Source organism: Petaurus breviceps, unplaced genomic scaffold (genome assembly GCF_028583685.1).
Source record: "Petaurus breviceps papuanus isolate PSGF00001 unplaced genomic scaffold, PetGlider_PUasm1.0 229, whole genome shotgun sequence".
Taxonomy (NCBI): domain Eukaryota; kingdom Metazoa; phylum Chordata; class Mammalia; order Diprotodontia; family Petauridae; genus Petaurus; species Petaurus breviceps.
Window position 1 is genome coordinate 876,208 of NW_027185903.1, and position 22,629 is coordinate 898,836.

Consider the following 22,629-nt stretch of genomic DNA (forward strand, 5'->3'; position numbering starts at 1 on the left):
TGCACCACCTAGCCGCCCCCTAAATAAACCTATTTTAGAAAAAGAAATCAAACAGGCCATAAATGAGCAGATTCCTAAGAAAAAAGCATCAGTACCAGATGGTTTTACAAGTGAATTCTACCACACATTTGAAGATCAACTAATTTCAATATTAAATTATTTGGAGTAATAAGCAAAAAAAGAGCCCTATAAAATTCCTTTTACAAAACAAATATGGTGCTGATACCTAAGCCAGGAAGAGCAAAAACAGAGAATGAAAGTTATAGACCAATTTGACTAAGGAATATGGATGCAAAAATCCTAAAATTAATACTATTCAGGAGATTAAAACAATATATCACAAAGATTATACATTGTGACCAATTTGGATTTATACCAAGAATGCAGGTATGGTTTAGCATTAGGAAAACTATTAGCATTATTGATTACACCAATAACAAAAATCATATGACTTATATCAATAGATGCAGAAAAAGCTTTTGACAAAATACAACACTCATTTCTACTAAAAACTCTTGAAAGCATAGGCATAACTGGATTTTTCCTTAAAACAATAAGAAGCATCTACCTAAAACCATTGAGAGTATTATTATTATTATTGCTTTTTGGAGGGGGGAAGGCAGGGCAATTGGGATTAAGTGACTTGCCCAAGATCACACAATGAGTATTAAGTGTCCAAGGCCGGATTTGAACTCAGGTCCTCCTGACACCACGTAGCCACCCCTGGCAAGCATTATTTGGAATGGGGATAAGCTAGAAACCTTCCCAATAAGATCAAGAGTGAAACAGGGATGCTTATTATCACCACTATTATTCAAAATTGTATTAGATGTTAGCAACTGCAAAAAAAGAAATTGGGGGAATCAAAATGAGCAATGAGGTAATAAAAACTCTCTCTTTTTGTAAATGACATGATATACTTGGAAAATCCTAGAGACAACTAAAAAGTTAGTTGAAACAATCATTTTAGCAAAGTAGCAGGACATAAATCCTCAGCATTTCTATATATCACCAACAAAATCCTGCAAAAAAAGATAGTAAGAGATATCCCATTTTAAATAACCATAAACAGCATAAAATACCTGGAAGCATACCTGCCAAGACAAACCCAGGAACTACTTGAATATCATTATAAAACACTTTTTATACAAATAAAGTTAGACTTAAATAATTGGAGAAATATTAATTATTCATGGGTGAACAGAGCTAATATAATAAAAATGTTAATTCTACCTAACTTAATCATCTTATTCAATGCCCTCCCAATTAAATTACCAAAAAAAAAGTTGTTGAGTAAAAGTAAATTGAGTAAAGTAAAAATAAAATTCATCTAGAAGAACATCAAAGGAATTAATGGAAAAAAATTTAAAGGAAAGAAATTTAGATCTTAAAACTGTATTGTAAGCCAGCAATTATCAATACTATCTGGTAATGTCCAAAAAACAGAAAGGTGGATCAGTGGAACAGAGTAGACATGCAATACACAGTAGTAAATGATTATAGTAACCTTGTGTTTGACAAATGTAATGAGCTTTTGGGATGAGAATTTATTATTTGGTAAAAAACTGCTGGGAAAGCTGGAAAACAGTTTGGCAGAAATTGGGCATAGACCAATATCTTATACCATTTACCAAGATAAAGTCAGAATGGGTACATGATCTAGATATAAAGAAAGATGTTAAAAATTTGAAGAACATGAAACATATTACTTATTAGACTTATGGATAGAAGAATTTATGAATAAACAAGAGATACAGAGCATTATGAAATTTAAAATGAATAATTTTAATTACATTAAATTCAAAAGTTTTGTACAAATAAAACCAGTGTTGCCAAGACTGGAAGGAAAGCAGAAAATTGGGAAGAGATTTTCTAGATAGTTTCTCTGATAAAGGTCTCCTATATCTCAAATATATAGAGAACTTTGTCAATTTATGAGAATATGAGTCACTTTCCAATTGATAAATGGTCAAAGGACATGAAGGGTCAGTTGTTAGATGAAGAAATAAAAAGCTCTATGTAGTGATATGGGAAAATGTCTTAAGTCATTATTTATTAGAGAAATGCAAATTAAAGCAACTTTGAGATATCATCTCACACCTATCAGATTGGCTAAAATGATGGAAGGGGATAATGACAAAATGAGAGAAAGTGGAAAAACTGGGACACTAATACACTGTTTATGGAACTGTGAATTAATCCCACCATTTTGGAGAGCAATTTGGAATTAAGCCCAAAGATTTATAAACTGTGTATATACTCTTTTCACCGAGCAATACCACTATTAGGTTTGTTTCCAAAGGTGATCAGGGAAAAAGGAAAAGAACCTATAGGTTCTAAAATATTTATAGCAGCCCTCTTTGTGGTGGCAAAGAACTGGAAATTGAAGGAATGCCTATCAACTGGAGAATGGCTAAACAAGTTGTGGTATATAATTGTGATAGAATACTACTGTGCTATAAGAAATGATAAGCAGGTGATTTTAGGAAAATCATGGAAAGACTTGCATGAAGTAATGAAGAGTGATATGAACAGAACCAAGATAATGATGGATACAGTAACAGCAATATTGTTCAAAGAAAAACTGTGAACGACCAAATTACTGTGAATATTATAAATACTCAAATTAACTACAAAGGACCTGAAGGAAGGTGCTATCCATCTCCAGAGAAAGAACTGATAAATAGAAGTATGCATAGAATGATTTTATACACACACACACATGAAATGCTGGCTTCTCTAAGTGTGGGATTGGGAGGGAGGAAAGAAAACAGTTCAAAACTTAAAATGTAACCAAAAGAAAATTTTTTTTAAGAAAAAGGATTTTAAACATCAGAAAAAAACCAAATCTCTGCAAATATTTTTGGCAATGAAATAGAAAGCCCCCACCCTAGACATCAAACCATGATTAAGTTAGACAGCCAACTAATAAATTAAAAGACCCTTCCTTGAAAGACTTCATGATGTGACTGTCCAGCAAACTCTTCACATATCTGCCACCTTAATGGAAAACAAGTCACATGTGATATAAAAATAGAAGATTTTTTTCCCCTCTTGGTCCTGATGTATTATTTCATGGGTATAGGAAACTTACAATGAAGGGACACCCCCTAACAATACAAATTGATTCTTTTCTAAAAAGAAGCCTTCGATCAATTTTCTCAGGGGACTAAAAGTTTATGAAATTTGCACAGTCACACAACCGGCATGTGTTCAGAGGTGGTACTTGAACCCAAGTTTTTTTATCTCCTGAAACTTCTATCTCTAATTACTATGCCATGATGCTCTTATAAAAAGAACAAATAATGGGGGCAGCTAGGTGGCACAGTGAATAGAGCAACTGCCCTGGAGTCAGGAGGACCTGAGTTCAAATTCAACCTCAGACACTAACACTTATTAGCTATGTGATCTTGGGCAAGTCACTTAACCCCAATTACCCTGCCTCCCCCCCCAAAAAAGAGACCCAAAAAATTGCAAATAATGTATATACTTGGTCTGGAATATGTTCATTTGCATACGACAGGTCACTTTACTTAAGTAGTATTTAGTCACATTAAGACTAAATTGTACTGCCTGGCCAAGACCTTCTGTTACTTATTCTGTATAATCTAAAGTAATGCTATTAGTCCTACACAATTCTTCCAATTCAATTTCCTATTATCTCACAACATACATGTTCCAATCTAATCAGACTCATTTTTTCTTTCCCATAAACATGTTACACTAATAATAATAGCTAATATTTATATAACACTTCAAGATTTACAAAGCAATTTACAAATATTATCCCATTTTATCCTCAAAACGATTCTGGGAAAATAATGATTATTCCCATTTGACAGGTGAAGAATCAGACAGATAAAGATTAAATGACTTGCCCTGAGTCTGTCTGTCACTCTCTCTCCTGTGCCAGCTAGATGCCCCCAATTCTCTGAGATTGTTAAACCTAACTCAAAAATACAGCTGGTTCTCTATATCTTTGCATTGCATCCCTACCTTGCACAAATGAGAATTTCATAAGATGTTTGTTGAACAGAATTCCCACTTCAGTTCCTTGCCTCATGGTTCCCTTCCACTGGGATGTTCTTCTCTCTCCCCTCTGACTCTACAGATCCTACCCATTCTTCACAGTAAAACTTCAAAGGCTCAGCTCCACAATGCCTCCCCTAGCTGAACCTCCCATTTCTCTGAACACCTGCAGCACTAAGAGATGAAATCACACTATTCGACATTTAATTATAGGAGGCAAAAAAAAGGGGTGGCTAGGTGGCACAGTGAGTAAAGCGCCAGCCCTGGAGTCAGGAGGACCCGAGTTCGGTTCTGGCCTCAGACACTTAACACCCACACACAAAAAACTAGCCGTGTAACCTTGAGCAAGTCACTTAACCCCAACTGCCCTCCAAAAGGCAAAAACAAAAACATTTAATTATAGGAAAGCACAGTGGTATTGCCTCTTCATTCAATCTCCCATGTGTCAAACCATAACTTGGATTACCTTTGACCCTTCCCTTTTTATCACCTCCCACACCCAGTCAACTACCGAGCCCTATTGATTTACCATGTATGTCCCCTTCTCAATTTTTCATGCAGCTTTCAGGTCCTCACCTGAATTACTGCCATAGCCTCTCTTCTCTTTTTCTATGTGTTACCATTCCAGTCAGGTAAGTAGTATAGTGGGTGGAGTGCTAACTTGTCAGAAAAACCTGAGTCTGAATGCTTTCTCAGACAACAGTTAGTGGCCCTGGGCAAGTCACTTAACTTCTCTCAACCTGTTTCCTCATTTATAAAGTGGGGATAATAACAGCCCCTACCTCACAGGGTTGTTCTGAGGATCAAAGAGATAACATATATAATAAAGTGCTCTGCAAACCTTTAAAGCATTATATATCACTAGCCATCATTGTTCTTATTATTAATGAACCCAACTACAAGCAAGAGGGGCAGAGAATATGAAAAAAATTATCATTCCTGTACAAGAAAATGAATCATAAAGTTTTAGAGCTAATTGAACCCCTCCTTTTCACAGGCAAGGAAATTGGGATTCCATGAAGTGATAGTTGTTGGTCTTAACATTTCTACCATGTATTATAGTTTACAAAACACTTTACAAATGCTATTTCACAACATCTATGTGAGGCAGGTAGTGCCAGCATTATCCCCATTTTGCAGCTTAGAAAACTGAGGTTGAGAGAGAAGTTAAGCACCTTGTCCAAGGTCCCACAGTAAATAACAGTCAGGGTAGACTTGGTCTAATTCCCAGATCCAGTGCTGGTCAAAACCGTGGTCTCTTCATTTCCATTCCAGCATCCTTTATGCCCTACTATGCTGCTGCCCTGCTTGACTTGACATCTGCTTTACTGATGCAAAAAGTAAATTTACATGGGCTTTACTTACCATATAACAATAAAGAAAGGCACAGCAAATGCTTCTGAAGTGATGCTACGGATGAATGTTTGCAAATAACCTGGAAAAGTGCTTACAGTCTTAGGGACAACATCCCAGGAGGTGTTATAATTCGTGAAGGGTCCACAGGCCTTGGAAGATGGGATGCTGTTGAAAAAGACCAGTTGTTGATGTCAACCAGATGAAAGATTAGCAGTCAAGTCAACAGTTTCATGGAAAGATTTACACAGAGATGCAAAATGAGGTAAACAGAGCCCAGAAAGCAATACGTACAATGATGACCATGATGTAAAAAACAGCCACCACGAAACTGACCATATCACCCCCTATTTAATTAACTCTAGTGGTTCCCTTTTACCTCCAGGATCAACTAGAAAATGCTTTGGATTTTATTAATCCTTTTGGATCAAATATGAAATATAAAAATGTCATTCATAAAACTTGGCCTGTCCTACCTTACCAGTCTTTTACACCTTACCTTCATCTCCAATAATATACTCTGTTCTAGTGACACTCCTGCACCTGGAGGTTCCTCCTACACCATACTCTGTCTCCCCACTCTGAGAATTTTCACTGGCTGTTTCCCCCGCCTCAGCCCCACCTCCTTCAAATTGGCTTCCTTCAAATTCCCACCCAAATCCAATGTTCTATAAGAAGCTTTTTCCAATCCCTCTTAAATTTATTACCTTCCCTCTTACATATCTCCTGTTTATCCTGTATATAGCTTCTTTGTGCTTAGCTGTTTGCATGTTGTCTCTCCCTTTATACTGAGTTCCTTAGGAGCAAGGACTGGGTCTTTTTTTTTTTCCTTTCTGTGAATCTCCAGCACTTATCACAAAATAAATGTTACAGAATTACAAAGCACAAGTTTGGCCCCTGAGAAGACATTTGCTCTCCACTACTTGGCAGAGGTAGTGGAGCCATGGGTTCAGAACATTGTATAAATTGTCAGACTTTTTAAGTGTATTGATAGGCTTTGGATTTTTTTTTCTTTTTTTAAAGTTCTTCGGTATATGGAGTGATTCTTTGGAGGAGTAAGGATACAAGGGGAAATGTAGGCTATGTAAAAAGCAAAAGATTTCAATAAAATTTCTTTATAAAAATAAGAAATCAATTCAACAAAAGGCTGAATACTCCTTGAATTTTTATCTGTTATTCTAATAAGTTTCTATAAAGGCAAAATCATACTTTATTTGGGCAAAGAAGTATCTCAGATGCCATTTTAAACTTCTTTTTCAAACTAAAAAAAATCCAGCCCACAAACCAAAGTATCTAGATATTCAAGGGTTATGGAAGACAAATTCATTGATTACTGTGTCATGCTGATTCCCAGTGGAATGAAGGCCAATGTCAGTCCAATTAACAGCACCAACAAGAAAAAAAAATTCGAATTCGATGCTCTGAAAGGCCTTGTGGAGGGTCTACAGGTGTGCATCAGGCTTATCTGTTGAAATGAGGAAAGAAGAGAGAAAAAAAGGCCTCTAATTTAGATTCCTTTTAATATCTGTGAAACAAAAACAAGGATGATGGTTTTAAGAACAAAACTTTTCCTTTTTTCATTCTATCCTTCCCTACCCAAATGCTATTTCCTTTTAGTAAAATTCTCCCACCTACTTCCTGCCATCATTCCTCATTCCCCTGTATAGTTTTTAACTTTCAGGGAAGTATCAGACCTTGCATAAAGACACCAAAAGAAAGCTCCCAATATCAGCCCTGAGAATGTGACTCTAAGGCCATGATCAAACCATCCCACTGGTTGAAAAGTTCAGGACCCTGTTTACCTTACAAATATTGTCTCAGGAAAAGGCGTAATGAATATATGGCGTAATGTTTAGAATTCTGGGCTTAAGAGTTAGGAAGGGGTAACTGGGTGAATACAGTGAACACAGTGAATAGAGCACTGGCCCTGGAGTCAGGAGGACTTGAGTTCAAATACAGTCTCAGACACTTGACACTTACTAGCTGTGTGATCTTGGGTGAGTCACTTAACCCCAATTACTTTGCCTTCCTCCCTCAAAAAAAAAAAGAGCTAGGGAGACCTGGATACAAATTCTCCCTCTAATCCTTACTACTGTGTTTCCCCGATAATAAGACCTATCCCGAAAATAAGCCCTCCCCTTACTGTGTAAGATTCCTCTAAAATAAGCCCTCCCCCGAAAATAAGCCCTATTGAGATTGCTACTGTAGTGAAGGTGATCCCCTGCGCTACACGCTACATTATGGTACCCTCTGTATGCACGCCGTGCTCCGAGCTGTATCCAATCAGAGCTGCAGCAGTGAGCGCGTCATCCTGTTCTTCCCCAGTGATTTCCTTATTGAATAAAGGTACATTTTTTTGTTCACATTTACCTGTTTATTAAAATTGCTGTCAATGTTCATTAAAATAAGCCCTCCCCTGAAAATAAGCCCTCTGGTGTTTTTCTGTCCAAAAAAATATAATAAGACAGTGTCTTATTATCGGGGAAACATGGTAGTTGTATGATCTTGAGCAAGTCAACACCTTAAGCAACACTCTAGGATTTATCTACTAAGTAACAGATCATGCTGTTTTGATGATCTGTAATTGGTGGAGGGAGTTCACATATTAGAAGTGCCTTTATACTAGAGATTTCAATTCAATTAAGATTTATTAGGTGCCTACTGTATACCAGGCACTGTGCTAAGTACTGACGATACAAAAAGAGGCAAAAGATTCCTGCCCTCAAGGAGCTTACATTTTAATGGAATAAGGGGTATGAGCATTTATTAAGCACTGTACTAAATGCTTTATCTTGTTTGGTCTTCAGCATTTTACAGCTGAGGAAACTGAGGCAAAAAGAAGTTAAATGACTTGCACAAGTCACACAATAACAACAATAATAGGTCATGATCATAGATTTGGAGCAAGAAAGGACCTTAGGGGTCATCTAATCTACCTTCACTACATTTTACAATACTGTGACTCAGAGAGTTCAGATAATTTGCCTAGGTTCATATAGGTGGTAAGTAGCTAAGAGTTGGGATTTAGACTCAGTTCTTCTTATACTAAATCCAATCCTATTCAAGCACTTTCTCAGGAATCCTTCCATAATCCTGAGAGAGAGATCAGGGCTAACAGTTACTCAGTTATATCTACAAAGACTCCAAAGCAAAGAAAATGTTATTCCTATGTCTGAGGATGGAAAATCAACCCCAGATCTCAGGGGGTAGATCCTCAACCCACTGATTCTTTAACTGAGGATGAGATCATCTCATCACAGGGGTGCTTTTTAGCCTAGTTGATTAAGCAGCAATAAGGCATAAAATTTGCTGCTCATTTTCTAGAACTGCTGAGATATAGGGAAGGTAGGGCTTATTTGCATGTAACTCCAGGATAACCCTTTCCGATTTGGAGAATGAAGCTTTTTTTAGGGTTTTTTTTTAAACCTCAAAAATCTACCTTTATCAATGTAAGGAACTCCTGGTGTGTAAACTCCCTCATTCATGCAGATCAGAAATTCTTGTGAAACCTAGAGTTGCCTGGGGGCACAGACGTTAAATTTGACCAAGTCCACAAAACAAGTACTTATCAGAGCAAAATCTGAGCCTAAGCCTTCCTTAATCCAAGCCTGGCTCTCTCCACTATGCCAACTTGCCTCTCATGTGTATATACCATGACAAGGTGCCACCTTCAAAATACATCTCAAGGGTTAACTCCTATATGAGATCTTTCTTAAACCCTCCACTATTAAGTACCCTCTGTAACAAATTACTCTGTATTTATATACATACATGAATATGTATATACACACATATGTACTAAAATTCATGTTTTAAGGGAGAAACAATAGAAACATCTAAATAAATATAGACTATATGTATACTCTACAGTATATAAAGATAGATAGATATATACTCTATAGTATATAAAGATAGATGTGTGTATATATATATATATACACACATACACACACACACATATATACATATACATACATATGTACAATTTACTTAGATGTATATGTGTTGTTTCCCCCACTAAAATGTGAACTATTCGAGAGCAGGAGCTCTTTGGTTTTGTCTTTGCATCATTATACCTAGTGCAGGGTCTGGCACCTTGGAGGCCCCTCTGTCCATCACCTTTAGGCCCCTCTCATTTCTGCCATTACCTCTTTCACATAAAAGATGATAACAAAGTTCACAGTTGAAATTGCAGGAAGGAGGGGACAGAAAAAGGTTCCAATCCAGCAGATTGTCTGCGCATAAACAATCCCCAGGACGTTATCAGGAATGGCAAATTCCTGTTGCCCCCAGTACCGAATCAGTTTCCAAGAAGAACAGTAGGTCACCAGTAACCTAAAAGCAAATGTGATAATTAAGAGATGATATAGAGGGTCAAGCACTATGTGAAATACTGGGGATATAAAAACAAGGAAAGAAATATTTACTAAGGACCTACTATGTGCCAAGCTCTATACTAAGTACTTTACAAATATTATCTCATTTAATCCTCACAGCAACCCTGGGGGTGCTATTATTATCCCCATATTAGAGATGAGGAAACTAAGACAGAAAGAAGTTAAGTTACTTGCCCAAGGTCACACAGCTATTACATTGTCTTAAGTTGGGATTTGAACTCAGGTCCTCCTGATTCTAAGACTAAAGGCTCTATTTTATCACCCAGCTGAGAATACATAATGGAGAACTGGAAAGAGGGGATCTTTACAATTTCAAAAAGACTTTGTATGTCATTGATTTCATCCTCACAACGACCTATGAAGAAGACAGGACAGGAATTATATCTGCCTTTCACAAATGATGAAACACTGAAGCTTATCTAAGTTAAAGGGATCTACCCAAAGCCTCACAAGTACTAGGTAGCAGAACCAGAACCAAGAACTCTGACTCCAAATCTAGTGACCTCTCCTTTGAACTAGAGCTTGACCCTCACTGTAAACGTGGTCAAAGAATGAGGAATTTCTTTGGACAACAAATTTACAGATACTGTTGAAGTGACATTATGAAGGTAATTGTCTTAAAAACATTTTTTTTTATAGTGAATAGAGCACCAGCCCTGGAGTCAAGAGGACCTGAGTTCAAATTTGGCCTCAGACACTTACTAGCTATGTGACCCTGGGCAAGTCACTTAACCCTGTTTGTCTCAGTTTCCTCAGCTGTAAAATGAGCTGGAGAAAGAAATCGCAAACCACTCCAGTATCTTTGCCAAGAAAACCCCAAATAGGGTCACAAAGACTTAGACATGACTGAAAACCAACTGAACAACAACAAGGGGAAATAAAATGTACAGAAACCATGTTAGAAATGGGATGGTAGAGGCTCCAGGCTTATGAGTGTAGACATTGTCAGCAAAGAGGCAAAACCATGTTTACAAGGGACGGGATAGGAAAGTAATTCTCACCTTTACCCGTGCTTATTTGTGTTTTACCATCAAGATAAACTGAAAAAGAAGCAGCCACATTACAGAGGACCTTCCTAGGTAATCCTTGCACTTTGTAGCAGGTTCAAACTCCCTTCCTTGAATTAACTGGAAGTGAAGGGAAGGGGATGGATGGAGTAGAGCAGGGGAAATGCTGGCCACCAGGACTTCTGCCCACCTTATATACATATATATATATAGCCCAGGGAGTTCCTTAACCAAATATGAAGAGTTTCAACTCAAAGTCAGTGGAGAAGACCTTTCAAAGCCCCTTTTTAGGTCTTCAGTGAATCTCATTTGATCAGAGACTAGAAATCAGTACCCTAGGGCAACACTTTTATTTCCTGTATACCAATCCATACATACCTATACCAACATATGCATACATACACTTTGAAAACGGAAAAATTCATCTGGATCTTAGACAAAGCAAATTTGCTGAGTGCTGGTATATAAGAATAATAATAACAACATTTATATGGCACTTAAAGGTAAAATTGATTCTTACAGATGAACATAAGAGGCCATCTCTTAGTCATCTCCCATTGACACAAAACAGATCCGAGGCCATCTCTTAGCCATCTCCCATTTACACAAAACAGATCTGAAGGCTGCCAAACTACCACCCTGTAGAACCTTGAGAATTTGTTCCATTTTCTTCAATGATTTTTGGAAAGGAACTGTCATTGAGTTAAATACCCATCACAAACAAAAAAAAAAAAAAATCCCTTTATTTCTTCATTATATAAAGTTTTTTTTTAATATAATATATTTTGGAACTTTTTATACCATAGTAATTTTCTGATCTCTTCTCCCCTAATATAATGCTCTTTGTAGCAAAATATTAAAGAAAAATTGATGAATGATTGTGTCTGATAGCATATGCAACATTCTGCACTTGTATTCTCCCCACCCCATCACATCATCCCCTCCCCTTTCCCCCCAAGAGGGAAGAATTCTGTTTTCACCATTTATTTCCTATCACTAAGGCTGGTTATAGTACAGTGGAGTCACATTATATCCAGTGAATAGGTTCTACAGTCAGCTGGTGTGGTAAAAATCCCATATAGTAAAAATAATCCTTTAACAATCCTGGGAGCCTGGTGCTATTAACAATATTTTATATATGAGGAAACTGAGGCAGACAGAGGTTAAGTGACTTGCCCAAGAACACACAGCTAGTATGCATCTAAGGCAGAGTTTGAACTCAGGTTCCAATACTGTATCCATTATGCTACCTATCTCTCTCTCTATATATCTATATCTCTCTATATATATCATATAACATACATCCACAAATATATGTGTTTGTTTATACACACATTCATACCTATAACACTTTTGCACATATTTATATTTTGATAGTTTGATGGATCCCTAATGTCATCCATTTGGTTTGTCTCTCCATTAATCAAGACCATCTCTTTTCCTGTATGATTCTTTTTTTTTTTTTTTGCTTTTTGGAGGGCAATTTGGGGTTAAGTGACTTGCCCAAGATCACATGGCTAGTTTTTGTGTTAAGTGTCTGAGGCTGGATTTGAACTCAGGTCCTCCTGACTCCAGGGCTGGTGCCCTACTCACTGAGCCACCTAGCCGCCCCTCCTGTATGATTCTGTCCATGGGGATATATAGACCTGAGGATTCATTGGTACAAAGAACCACCAGAGGAGGAAACTCCATCTACCAACACAGGGCAGCACCACCTCTGCAAATTATACTATTAGAGAAATGTCTGGAGCATTGAGAGGTTAAATGCCTTACTCAGGATGACACAAGTATGTGGCAGAGATAGGCCTTGAACCCAGTTATTCCTGGCTTTGAGACCAGCTCTCTATCCATTATACCACACTGCTATTCTCATGCTGTCCTTCACTTCCCAGCTTAATAAAGGTCTATTTGCTGGAAATTTGTACTAGCTCCCTGGGCTTTGATAGCTAATATTTTGCCTTATCTCATCAAATTGGTCTTCTCTGAATTTCTTGACCCTCTCCACACCCCTGTAAGGGAGTTGTCCCTACCTAACCTTGGCTATGTTCCCTTCCCCCATTAGAATATAAGCCCCTTGAGAGTAGAGGTTGTCTTGTCTGTTTTGGTTTGCATCCCCAGCACTTAGCCAGGTTCTTGACACAAAGTAAAAGCTCTTTTCTGTCTGAGTCTTTATATAAATCCTCTAGAGCAAGGGTTCTTAACCTAGGGTCTATGAACTTGTATTTTAAAATATTTTAATAAATGTATTTCAATATAACTGGTTTGCTTTATAATCCTGTATATTTTATTTTATAGATGTGTGATTGTTCATTATATTAAGCACCTGATACATTCACAGACATAGACTGAAAATCGTAGATGCTTAACACTTTTGTTGAAAACAACTTTGAAAGAATTAAGAACCCTAATCAATGCAGTGAACAATCACGCTTCCAGAGCACCCTGATGAGGCATGCTTTTACCTCCTGACAGAGAGGCTACCGGCTCCTCAGGTGCAGAATGAGGCATGTGTTTTCAGCCATGGCCAATGAGAGAATCTATTTTACTTGACTGTGTATTTGTTTCATTCATTTGTTTTTTCAATTGGGAATGGGTGAGAAGAGAAAATAAAGGCTTGTTCACTGAAAAAAAATTAAACTTTAGAAAAATTTTTGTTGAATAAATGAGCAGATGAATGAAAACTACAGTATTGGGTAAGGATCACTCATACTTACTTTCTAGGAAATTCAACGAATATGGTCACGGCGAGATTGATAATCAAGTCAAAGATTGTCAGCTTGTACATTTCCTGTCCAAATTGATTCTCCCAGCACTGAAACCAAAAATAAGCAAAAGTAATCCATTCTCGTTCTGTCACAAAATCCAAATCTTGAGTCTTCTAATTCCCTGCCCCATCTACTCTCTAAAGGCACTCCCTACCTATATAGGGTTGTGATGACCACATGCTAGGCCTTCTTGACACCACTCTATGGCTTTATTGGGTGCTGCTTTACCATTTATTCCATCTAGGTACACATATATTTGCCTCCATCTATGAAACCGATCTTGGGTAGCCAGGACACAAAGAACCCATAGACCACAAAAGTTTTGGCTCAGCAACCAGCTGCATTATCTTCTGCTGGTACCCAGTTCCTGGATCCTGAACGCTTGGTCACCAAGACCCTGTGCCTGGTACTTTGACTTCATCATCTCCTACCCAGGGTTCCTTACTCCATGTTCTTCAACCTTTCCAAACTCTGGACTTGTTTCAGACATTTAGTATATACAACCATGAAAAAAATCAATTAACCTTCTGTAGTTTCATCTTCTTATTACTCTTTTATAAAATGAGGTTGATAATACCTGTGCTATTTATCTGAGTGCTGGAAAGTGGAAAGATGAAGGCATTGTGGTTCCCCCAACCACTGGGGTATTGTGAAGGCTGGAAAGTGTTACAGAGGCCATCTTAGCAAAACAAGATGAAAGGTCAGAGTCCAGGGGTAGATTCTGAGCTTCCAGTGAGGAGACTGATTAAGCTGGGAAGTGAGAGGCAGAATGAGAAGGGGTGTGGTATAGTAGATGACTGATCTTATTCCTAATCAGTGAAACTTTACTGTACTGTTAAAGAGATGTCATGCTATAGTGGATATAAAGCAAGACTCAAAGTCAGGAAGGCTTGGGTTCAAGTCCTTCCTCTGACACATACTGGCTGTATGATCCTAGACAAGTCACTTAACCTCTTAGTACTCTTTTAAGTTCCAAGGAAGGTGAGGAAATCACTCTATAAGCCTCAAAGTGATATATAGATGTGAATTACTAGTTGACTAGATCTACACTACTTTCTTTTCTGCGCCTAGACCCATTGCTCTCTACCTACTCCTTTGGAATTGATTGTTCTGGTTTTGGTCATCGATATACCTAACTGAGGGTACCTGCCAGCCCTCTCCTCTCTATGTGAGCACCAAAGCCCTGTCCAACTTTGTCCTGTGGCCTCCCAAGTCCTAATAATACAACCTTAGAGAACCACCTAATGAAGGCTCTGTAGTTTGTTTAGGGCCAACAATTCTGGGAGAGTTCTCCCAAACCCCAACGTCCTTTACTGACAATCTCATTTGCTCATGAGACTAAGCAACTAAGCACTGGAAACTATATCATGTGAATGAGACACAATAAAGAACTGATAAGAAACGTCTCCCAGAGGCAGTTCCATTTCCATGGGAGAGAACCCATTGAGTTATAAATTAAGGCTGAGAAATCCTATAAATCACCAAGTGACTCATTACATTATTTCCAACTTTCTCAGAAACAATGAGGAATTCTTCCAGGAGGGGGGCCATGACTCAATCTGCCCTAAGACAGATGCATCAATAGCTACTGTCAGCTGAAAATCTATATAAAGAAACCCTGAAATCAAGGTGGTGGTTTTAATGCTTTTAAATAGTGGAAACTTCAACACAGATCTCTCTTGACCCAGGAGCCTGGGGAAATGAATGGAAGCTACTTCTTCTGTGTTACCACTGCTTCAATGGGGCTGAAAGTTAGACTTGGACTCCAGCTTTTAGGTGCTAGGGATGGGAAGAGGTGGAGACAGCTAGATTTCTGTGGGTTTGGGTCTTCTAAACGTCAGAGTAAATCTATTCCTGCTTGAGATGATCATACTTAAAGCATCGCAATTCCATTTGTCTCCTTATCAATAAAACCATCACTGTGGAATCTGCAGTGGTAGCCAGTGCAGTAATAAAATGAAGCCAGCCAGCTTAATCTAGACTCAAAATGGATCCTATACAGACCCTGTTGGTTTAGTGAACAACTGATATGGTTCAAAAACATTTCAGTAGCCAGATGGACTTACTGGATAGAGTTTGTGGTTATAGCCACAGACTCGGCAATCCTCGTTATCACAGAAGGTTATCTTGGACCCCAGAGTAAACACAAGCACAAAAATGGTGGCCAATCGCATGAAGACACACCTGTGTAGGATGAAAAGGGAGGGAAAAGAGAGGAGGATAGACTGTCAATTAGGCTGCTTTGCCTACACAATCTGTTGGCATTTATGGCTAAAGATATAAAGAAAAAAAAAGTTCGGAAAAATGTTTTCCTCAAATAACTTTGTTGCTTTTTCCCACAAAAAATTAGGGAAAATAACATCCTTATCCCTCCCCCAATATTACCATTTTGAGGGGTCTTTATCTCTAAATATATCAAACATCATGATTAATGGAAAAAATAATATAGATATAGAAAGACACAGATATATGGATATGTGCGTGTATATACATATATGTAAATGTATATATGAAACATGTGAATCACATGCATATATAACTTGTGTCTGAAGTTATAGAGAATAGACAAGCTGTCAAGGAGATGAAAGAAAGGAAACCAAGGGAAGAGAGGAATAGTAGCTAGATGAGAGTTAAGCAGGGGTCAAAGGAATACTTCACTCCTAGATTATTCACTAAGTATAGGGTTCATTGCCTCCTTACCTCCCTTCCTTAGAATCCCTAACTTCCATAAAGGCTCAGTTCAGATAGCACCTCCTCTTTAAAAACTTCCACAATCTTCCTCAAATTTTTTTTTCTTTTTTGGAGGGGGGGAGGGCAGGGTAATTGGGGTTAAGTGACTTGCCCAAGGTCACACGGCTGGTTTTTTGTGTTAAGTGTCTGAGGCTGGATTTGAACTCAGGTCTTCCTGACTCCAGGGCTGGTGCTCTATTCACTGTGCCACCTAGCTGCCCCCCTCAATTGTTAGTGGTAAAAAAATTATCTTATATCCATTTGTATATGTATATGTTATATTCCTCCCCCCCACGCCCCTCCCCCCCCAAATATAAGCCCTCTGAGGGCAGGCATCTTTTTTTTTGTTATTTCATTACCAACATCTAGATCAGGCCTGCACAATCTACAGCCCACGGGCCATTTATGGGCCATGTGGCTGCCAAAGGATTTTGGGCAGCCCTCAGAAAAATGTAGAGGAAATCCTTTGGCTGTGCTGCAAGTAGCCCTTGGGCGGTGAACAGGTTGGGTAAGTCTGATCTAGCTCATTGTCTCACAAATAGCAGGTGCTTAATAAGTATTTGTTGAAATTAATTATATGTTGATGTTTTGTTCTGTGCCTATAAGAAGTCTGGCCGCAGGTGTGTGTGCTGCTGATAGACCATCTTCCAGGTCTCTAGAAGGGAAGGTGAGGGTGCTAATCTCTTCCTTTTCTTCTCCCTCCTCTCTTCCCTAATCATGATGCTTAGAACCCTACCCTGTTGACTCAACCCTATGAAAAGCCTTGAAACCAGGAACAGCAAAAGCAGAAAGAAAAAGAATGCAGGTGACTCCGTAAATCGTAAACTGGTTAAAAGTTAATTATCTTTTTGCCCACCTCTGTGCACTTTTCCCCCTCCAGCTTCAACAAAACATCACATAGTAAAGCATGATAGATCTCAACAAATAGTCTTTGAATTAAATGGAGAGTGAGAGTAATTTATATAGCACTCTAAGGCTGGCAGAGAACTTTACAATGTTGATACACTGACTTGGCTGAATTGAGTTATCACTTACCTGAGGAGAGTCAACCTTATCTCAAAGGCTGGTGAATAGTCTTCATAGTGAATGATCTTGGAGAAGATGAGAGGAGTGATAAAGTTGGCCAGTGTAATTACAATGGAGGGAAGATAGAGGATCAAAAGGTTCTCTCCAAACACCATTTTGTTAATCTCCTAGGAAGACAAGATTCCAACTCTGTCAAGATAAATGACTGACTGCAAAACAGTGTGGTCACAGAACCAAAGAAACTCTGAGTTGGATAAGGCTTTAAATTGCATTTAGTTCAATCTCTTAATTTAATAGGTGAGGAAACTGAGATCCAGGGTGGTATCACAAGTCACCTAGCCAGTTAGTTTCAGAACTATGTAGTCTTAACTTCTAACTGACTACTCTTTATACCATGTGAAACTGCCTTCTGTGAATCCCTAGTTGATAGTAACACCCTCTAGAAATTCCTTGGACCCGGATTTCCATATCATTTGACCAATAAGAATTCTGAGACCTCTCCTACTTTCCATTTGTTTCTACAAAAGCTCTGTTTGCCTAATGTACTCTGTGGAAAGTTACAATTAGTTTTTCCCACTTTAAATTATATAATCTCATTCTCTGCTTTATTCTACTCCAGAATACACTCCACTACAGTGCCCCAGCTCTTTATCCTGAATCCTCAGTCCAGCCCTGGAATGCACACAGTGGAAGTACCCTTACCCTATGATTTGGAATGACTCCTTCCAGAACCTCTATTTAAGGAGAAGGCCCCTGACCATCTTCTCTAGACTAGACTCTGGATTTGAACTTTCTTCTTCCCTCTCTTTATTTCCCCTCTCCTTTTCAGCTTCCTTTTGTGTGTGATCTATACCCATTAGAATGTAAAGCCTCTAAGAGCAGGGACTGAATTTTTTTTCTGGTTGTATTAGTATTCTATGAACTTAGCAGTGTCTGAAACGTAGTAAGTAATACATGCTTGTTGAATGACTAATCACTAGTGTCACAGACTTTAAATGGCCAGTGTGTATGGAATCATAAATGGGGAGAAAATTCAGGTGTTCTGGGTCCCCAACTCTGGATCTAAATAAAGCCCATGCTCTATTTTGTGAATTGTTTGAATTATGCCTTAAATTTTTTGGGAAAAAAAGTTACTTACCTTTTTCATGTGTTCTTGGGAGAATACAGTTGCTACATAGATTGCATAAAAGCATGCTGCCAGGACAGTTAAAACTAAGGCATTCAAAAGCATTCTGAGACTATAAATTCGCAAGGTTTCTTCTGGAGTTCTCTCTGCAACTTTTTGCCTTATTCTTTCTTCCTCCAAGTCTGTCTAAAGACCACAAAAAAAAATTCATGTTGAATTTTAAGAGTACTGGACTCACAATAAGGAACATTTTTATATGGATAGTCCAAGTCATTGTCTAAATCCAAGTCTAACTTCCGTTCTTAAAGAATGACTTAATGACTCAGCAAATCCATGAGTCCCAGCTCACTCTCATGGTCACTAATAGCCTCAGTCAAAGCTTAACGTTATATTTTTTCCAAAATGAGTCAGCATCAATGTGTTAACAAAGCCTTAATTCCTGTTATTGTTCTTGTCTTACAGGGGGTCAGTGCATACACTGAGTGTCCAGATATATATTTATGTAGCTTTAACTGATTATGCATATATTATTTTCCTTATACTTCTGTTAAACACAGTTTTTCTGTAGTTTGCCTCCTTCATTAGATTATGAACTTTTCAATATCTCAGACCTAGTATCTTCTTTCTTTGTAGTTTTCCCTTTTCATGGAGTCAAGTACTCTCCACTGAACAGACACACAATCAGGGTTAATTCTTTGATTGTCTAAAGTTTGAGGGGGAGGGGGAAGGTTATAGAAGTGCTGGATTGTGGGAGAAGGTTTGTTAGAGTGAAGTAGCCATGTGACCTTGAGCAAGTCACTTAACCTCAATTGCCCTGCCTTCCCCCTCAAAAACAAAAAAAGATTTGTTAGACTGCCTCCAGTTACTGTCTAGCTGAATATTTCTAAATGCCTACATGATGAGGAGAAGGGAAGATGGAGAAGAAAAGGATAACTCAGAGGTGGATTTTCAACTAAAAGAAGAGAGCATACACTCAAGGAAGGTGTATGGGAAATGTATGAGTTGAGATGCAATCATCAGGAAACTCTTTGGCTCTGAGTGCCACGAGTGAGGCTATACATTGCCTAACGGACTTGACTGCATGGATGAAAAGGAGAAAGGGAAGGGTAAAGAAGGAGAAAGGGGAACGTAATGAGCAATGAGCAGCATAGAGAATGCCAGCGATGATGGACTAAAGTATATTGTTGCATCTGACCAGAGGCTACCGACCTTTGAATTAGATTTCCCTGGAACACTAATAGTATAAGAACATAGTTAGAAGCCTCTAGAGAATGTAAGAGCTCAAGGAGAAGGTTCCCCCTACCAAGTTCCCTACCAGAAGAAATTCTGAATGCTGTGGATAAGTTCATTTGCCTTGGCAGTATACATTCCATGGATGTACACACAGATGATGAGGCTGATGCCTACATTGCCAGATCTAGCTTAGTGTCTGGGAGCCTCCAAAGGAAAAGTGTGGGAGGGGAGAGGTGTCAGACCACCTACAAAACTGAACATCCACAGAGCCATGGTGCTGACCTCATTGTTGTATGCCTGTGAAAGCTGGACCATTACCAGCACCATGCCAGGAAACTGAATCGCTTCCATTTGAATTGTCTTGGGAAGATTCTGAAGATCACCTGGCAGGACAAGGTACCAGACACTGAGGTTCTTTCTTGAGCTGAACTGCCAGACATTCAAACTCTACTACAGAGAGCACAACTCCAATGAACTGGTCACACTGCTCAAATGCCAAACATACGTTTGCCTAAAAAACTATTTTATGAACAACTCACACAAGGCAAGGGCTAATACAGAGGTCAGAAGAAGTGATACAAAGATACTCAACATCTCTCAGAAGAACTTTGGATTGTGAGATATGACAGACAATGGCACAGGACCACCCAGAATGGCGGGCCTATGTCAAAGAAAACACTGTGCTCTTTAAGCAAAGCAGAATTTCAATATAATCTGTCTCCTTTCCTCCTCCTTCCATGCGGCCTTCTTGTATCACATTTTCTTCACAGTATATAGGAAACAGGAGATTCATGGCAGGGAGGGGAATGTCTAAGCATTTGAGAATAGTCAGAGTGTGGGCATGCCAGCCTCTCTTCCAACACATACCTTTGAACATTTTTATTCTGGTGAAATCCCATTAAAATATTAGCAAGGGAAGTTTTGAAGAGAAAAAATAAAGGAAAGAGAGGGAAAAGAAAAGGAAAGAAGGAGAGGAAAAAAAAGGTGAAAAGGAAAAAGGGGAAAGGAAGGGGCTGAGAGAAAGAAGAAAGGAATTGTTAGTTAGGCATCCTGCACTGGTTTAGTACCAGGTGGGGACTACAAGCAGGTTGTATTTAAACCCCTTAGGTGTTGGCTGTTTTGTTGTGGGTTTTCTTTTTTTGAGGGGGGAGGTGTTTGGTGTGGCTAGCATCACCTCCTTTTCCAGTCTATTCCCTCCCTGAATCACTCCTTTATCTCCAGGCAATGGGTCCCTTTAGGAGCTAGAGTTCTAATTTGTTGTACCTCCGGGATAACCCACAGAAAATGATCTGTGAAAGAGCTAAAAAGAGTTCTACCAGCCCTCGTTCTCCCAAATCTAAAGCTGCTTTAACCTTCTGGGAATCCACAATGATAGTCAAAACAACTGGACTAACTCACTTTAAGCTCATACTGTATACTGCTGTGCTTGAGCTTGGCAGTTGACTGCTCTGTGATGCAGAAGTCCCAGCCAGCAAAGATCTTGTTACAGTAGCTCTGATACTGCTCTTCACTGCGTATCAAGTTTTGCTTGAATCCTTCCACAGACCTGTTTTAAAAAGAAAAAAAGATGAATATGTGTCTGTCATAAAGAACCTGACTGATGGCTGACTTAATCCCCCCCACCATGTCTATGCCCAGCTCAAGGCATGCTTAACTCTATTCTCTGGCTCTTCCCTTGCCAGCCCCTAAGCTGATGCACTCATGCCCTCTGACCCTCCCTCACCCCTTTCCAATTTTGAAATAATAATTCAATCACCTCAGAACATGGGCTCTGCAGTTTGAGGATCTAGGTTCAAATCCTACCTCTGACATTTACCTTGTTTCCCCGATAATAAGACACTGTCTTATTAATTTTTTTGGAAAGAAAAACACCAGAGGGCTTATTTTCAGGGGAGGGCTTATGTTGTCCTGCCTCAGCTCTCCTCCACAGCACTGCTCTCAATGGCGCCAGCAAGCAAATCACTGGGGAAGAACAGGATGACGCGCTCACTGCTGCAGCTCTGATTGGATGCAGCTCGGAGCGCGGCGTGCGTTTCACCGGGAGGGGGGGGTGCATACAGAGGGTACCGTAATGTAGTGTGTAGCGCAGGGGATCACCTTCACTACAGTAGCAATCTCAATAGGGCTTATTTTCGGGGGAGGGCTTATTTTAGAGGAATCTTACACAGTAAGGGGAGGGCTTATTTTCGGGATAGGTCTTATTATCGGGGAAACACGGTAGTACTTTTATGACCTCCAGGATTTCACTTAACCTTCCTGGGCCTCAGTTTCCTCATCTGTTAAAAAAAAAAGGAAGTTGGACTGGATGGCCTCTGAGGTCCCTTTCAGCTCTAGATTTGTGTTCCTTTGAATTGTCATTGCTCCAGGAATGGGTTTAGCAATCTATTCCCTTAAGACTCCAAGAACCATCCTTATAACTTTCCAAATCAAAATATTCCATCTTTGTCATCACTCCCCTATATATGTTGACTTCCCTTATTAGAATGCAAGCTCTTTGAGGCAAGGACTTTTTTTTTGCATTTCTATCCCTAGTGTTTAGCACTGTGTCTGGCATACAGTGCTAAATAAATGTTTTCCTTCCTTCCTTCCTTCCTTCCTTCCTTCTTCCCTTCCTTCCTACCTTCCTTCCTTCCTTTCTTCCTTCCTTCCCTTCTTCTTTCCTTCCTTCCCTTCTTCTTTCCTTCCTTCCTTCCTTCCCTTCTTCCTTCCTTCCTCTCTCCACTCCTTCCTTCCTTCCTCCTTCCTGCCTTCTTTCTTGCCTTCCTTCCTTCCTCTCTCCCCTCCTTCCTTCCTTCCCTCCTTCTTTCCTTCCCTCCTCTCTCCCCTCCTTCCTTCCTTACTTCCTTCCTTCCTTCCTCTCTCCCCTCCTTCCTTCCTTCCTTCCTTCCTCCTTCCTGCCTTCCTTCTTTCCTTCCTTCCTTCTTTCCTTCCTTCCTTCCTCTCTCCCCTCCTTCCTTCCTTCC

General features: G+C 39.1%; 1 protein-coding gene across 2 annotated transcripts in view; it reads right to left on the minus strand.

The window, feature by feature from the left end:
• Positions 1-22,629, minus strand: part of TMC7 (transmembrane channel like 7) — a 75,324-nt gene that overhangs the window by 7,707 nt on the left and 44,988 nt on the right. For both annotated transcript variants that reach the window (XM_069096035.1, XM_069096036.1), the window contains exons 7-14: positions 21,065-21,212; positions 18,446-18,619; positions 17,317-17,474; positions 15,618-15,735; positions 13,501-13,598; positions 9,531-9,717; positions 6,717-6,847; positions 5,395-5,550 (exon numbers count right to left, since the gene is read on the minus strand). In XM_069096035.1, coding sequence (XP_068952136.1) covers positions 5,395-5,550; positions 6,717-6,847; positions 9,531-9,717; positions 13,501-13,598; positions 15,618-15,735; positions 17,317-17,474; positions 18,446-18,619; positions 21,065-21,212 — 1,170 coding nt within the window. The remainder of the gene's footprint in view (positions 1-5,394; positions 5,551-6,716; positions 6,848-9,530; positions 9,718-13,500; positions 13,599-15,617; positions 15,736-17,316; positions 17,475-18,445; positions 18,620-21,064; positions 21,213-22,629) is intronic.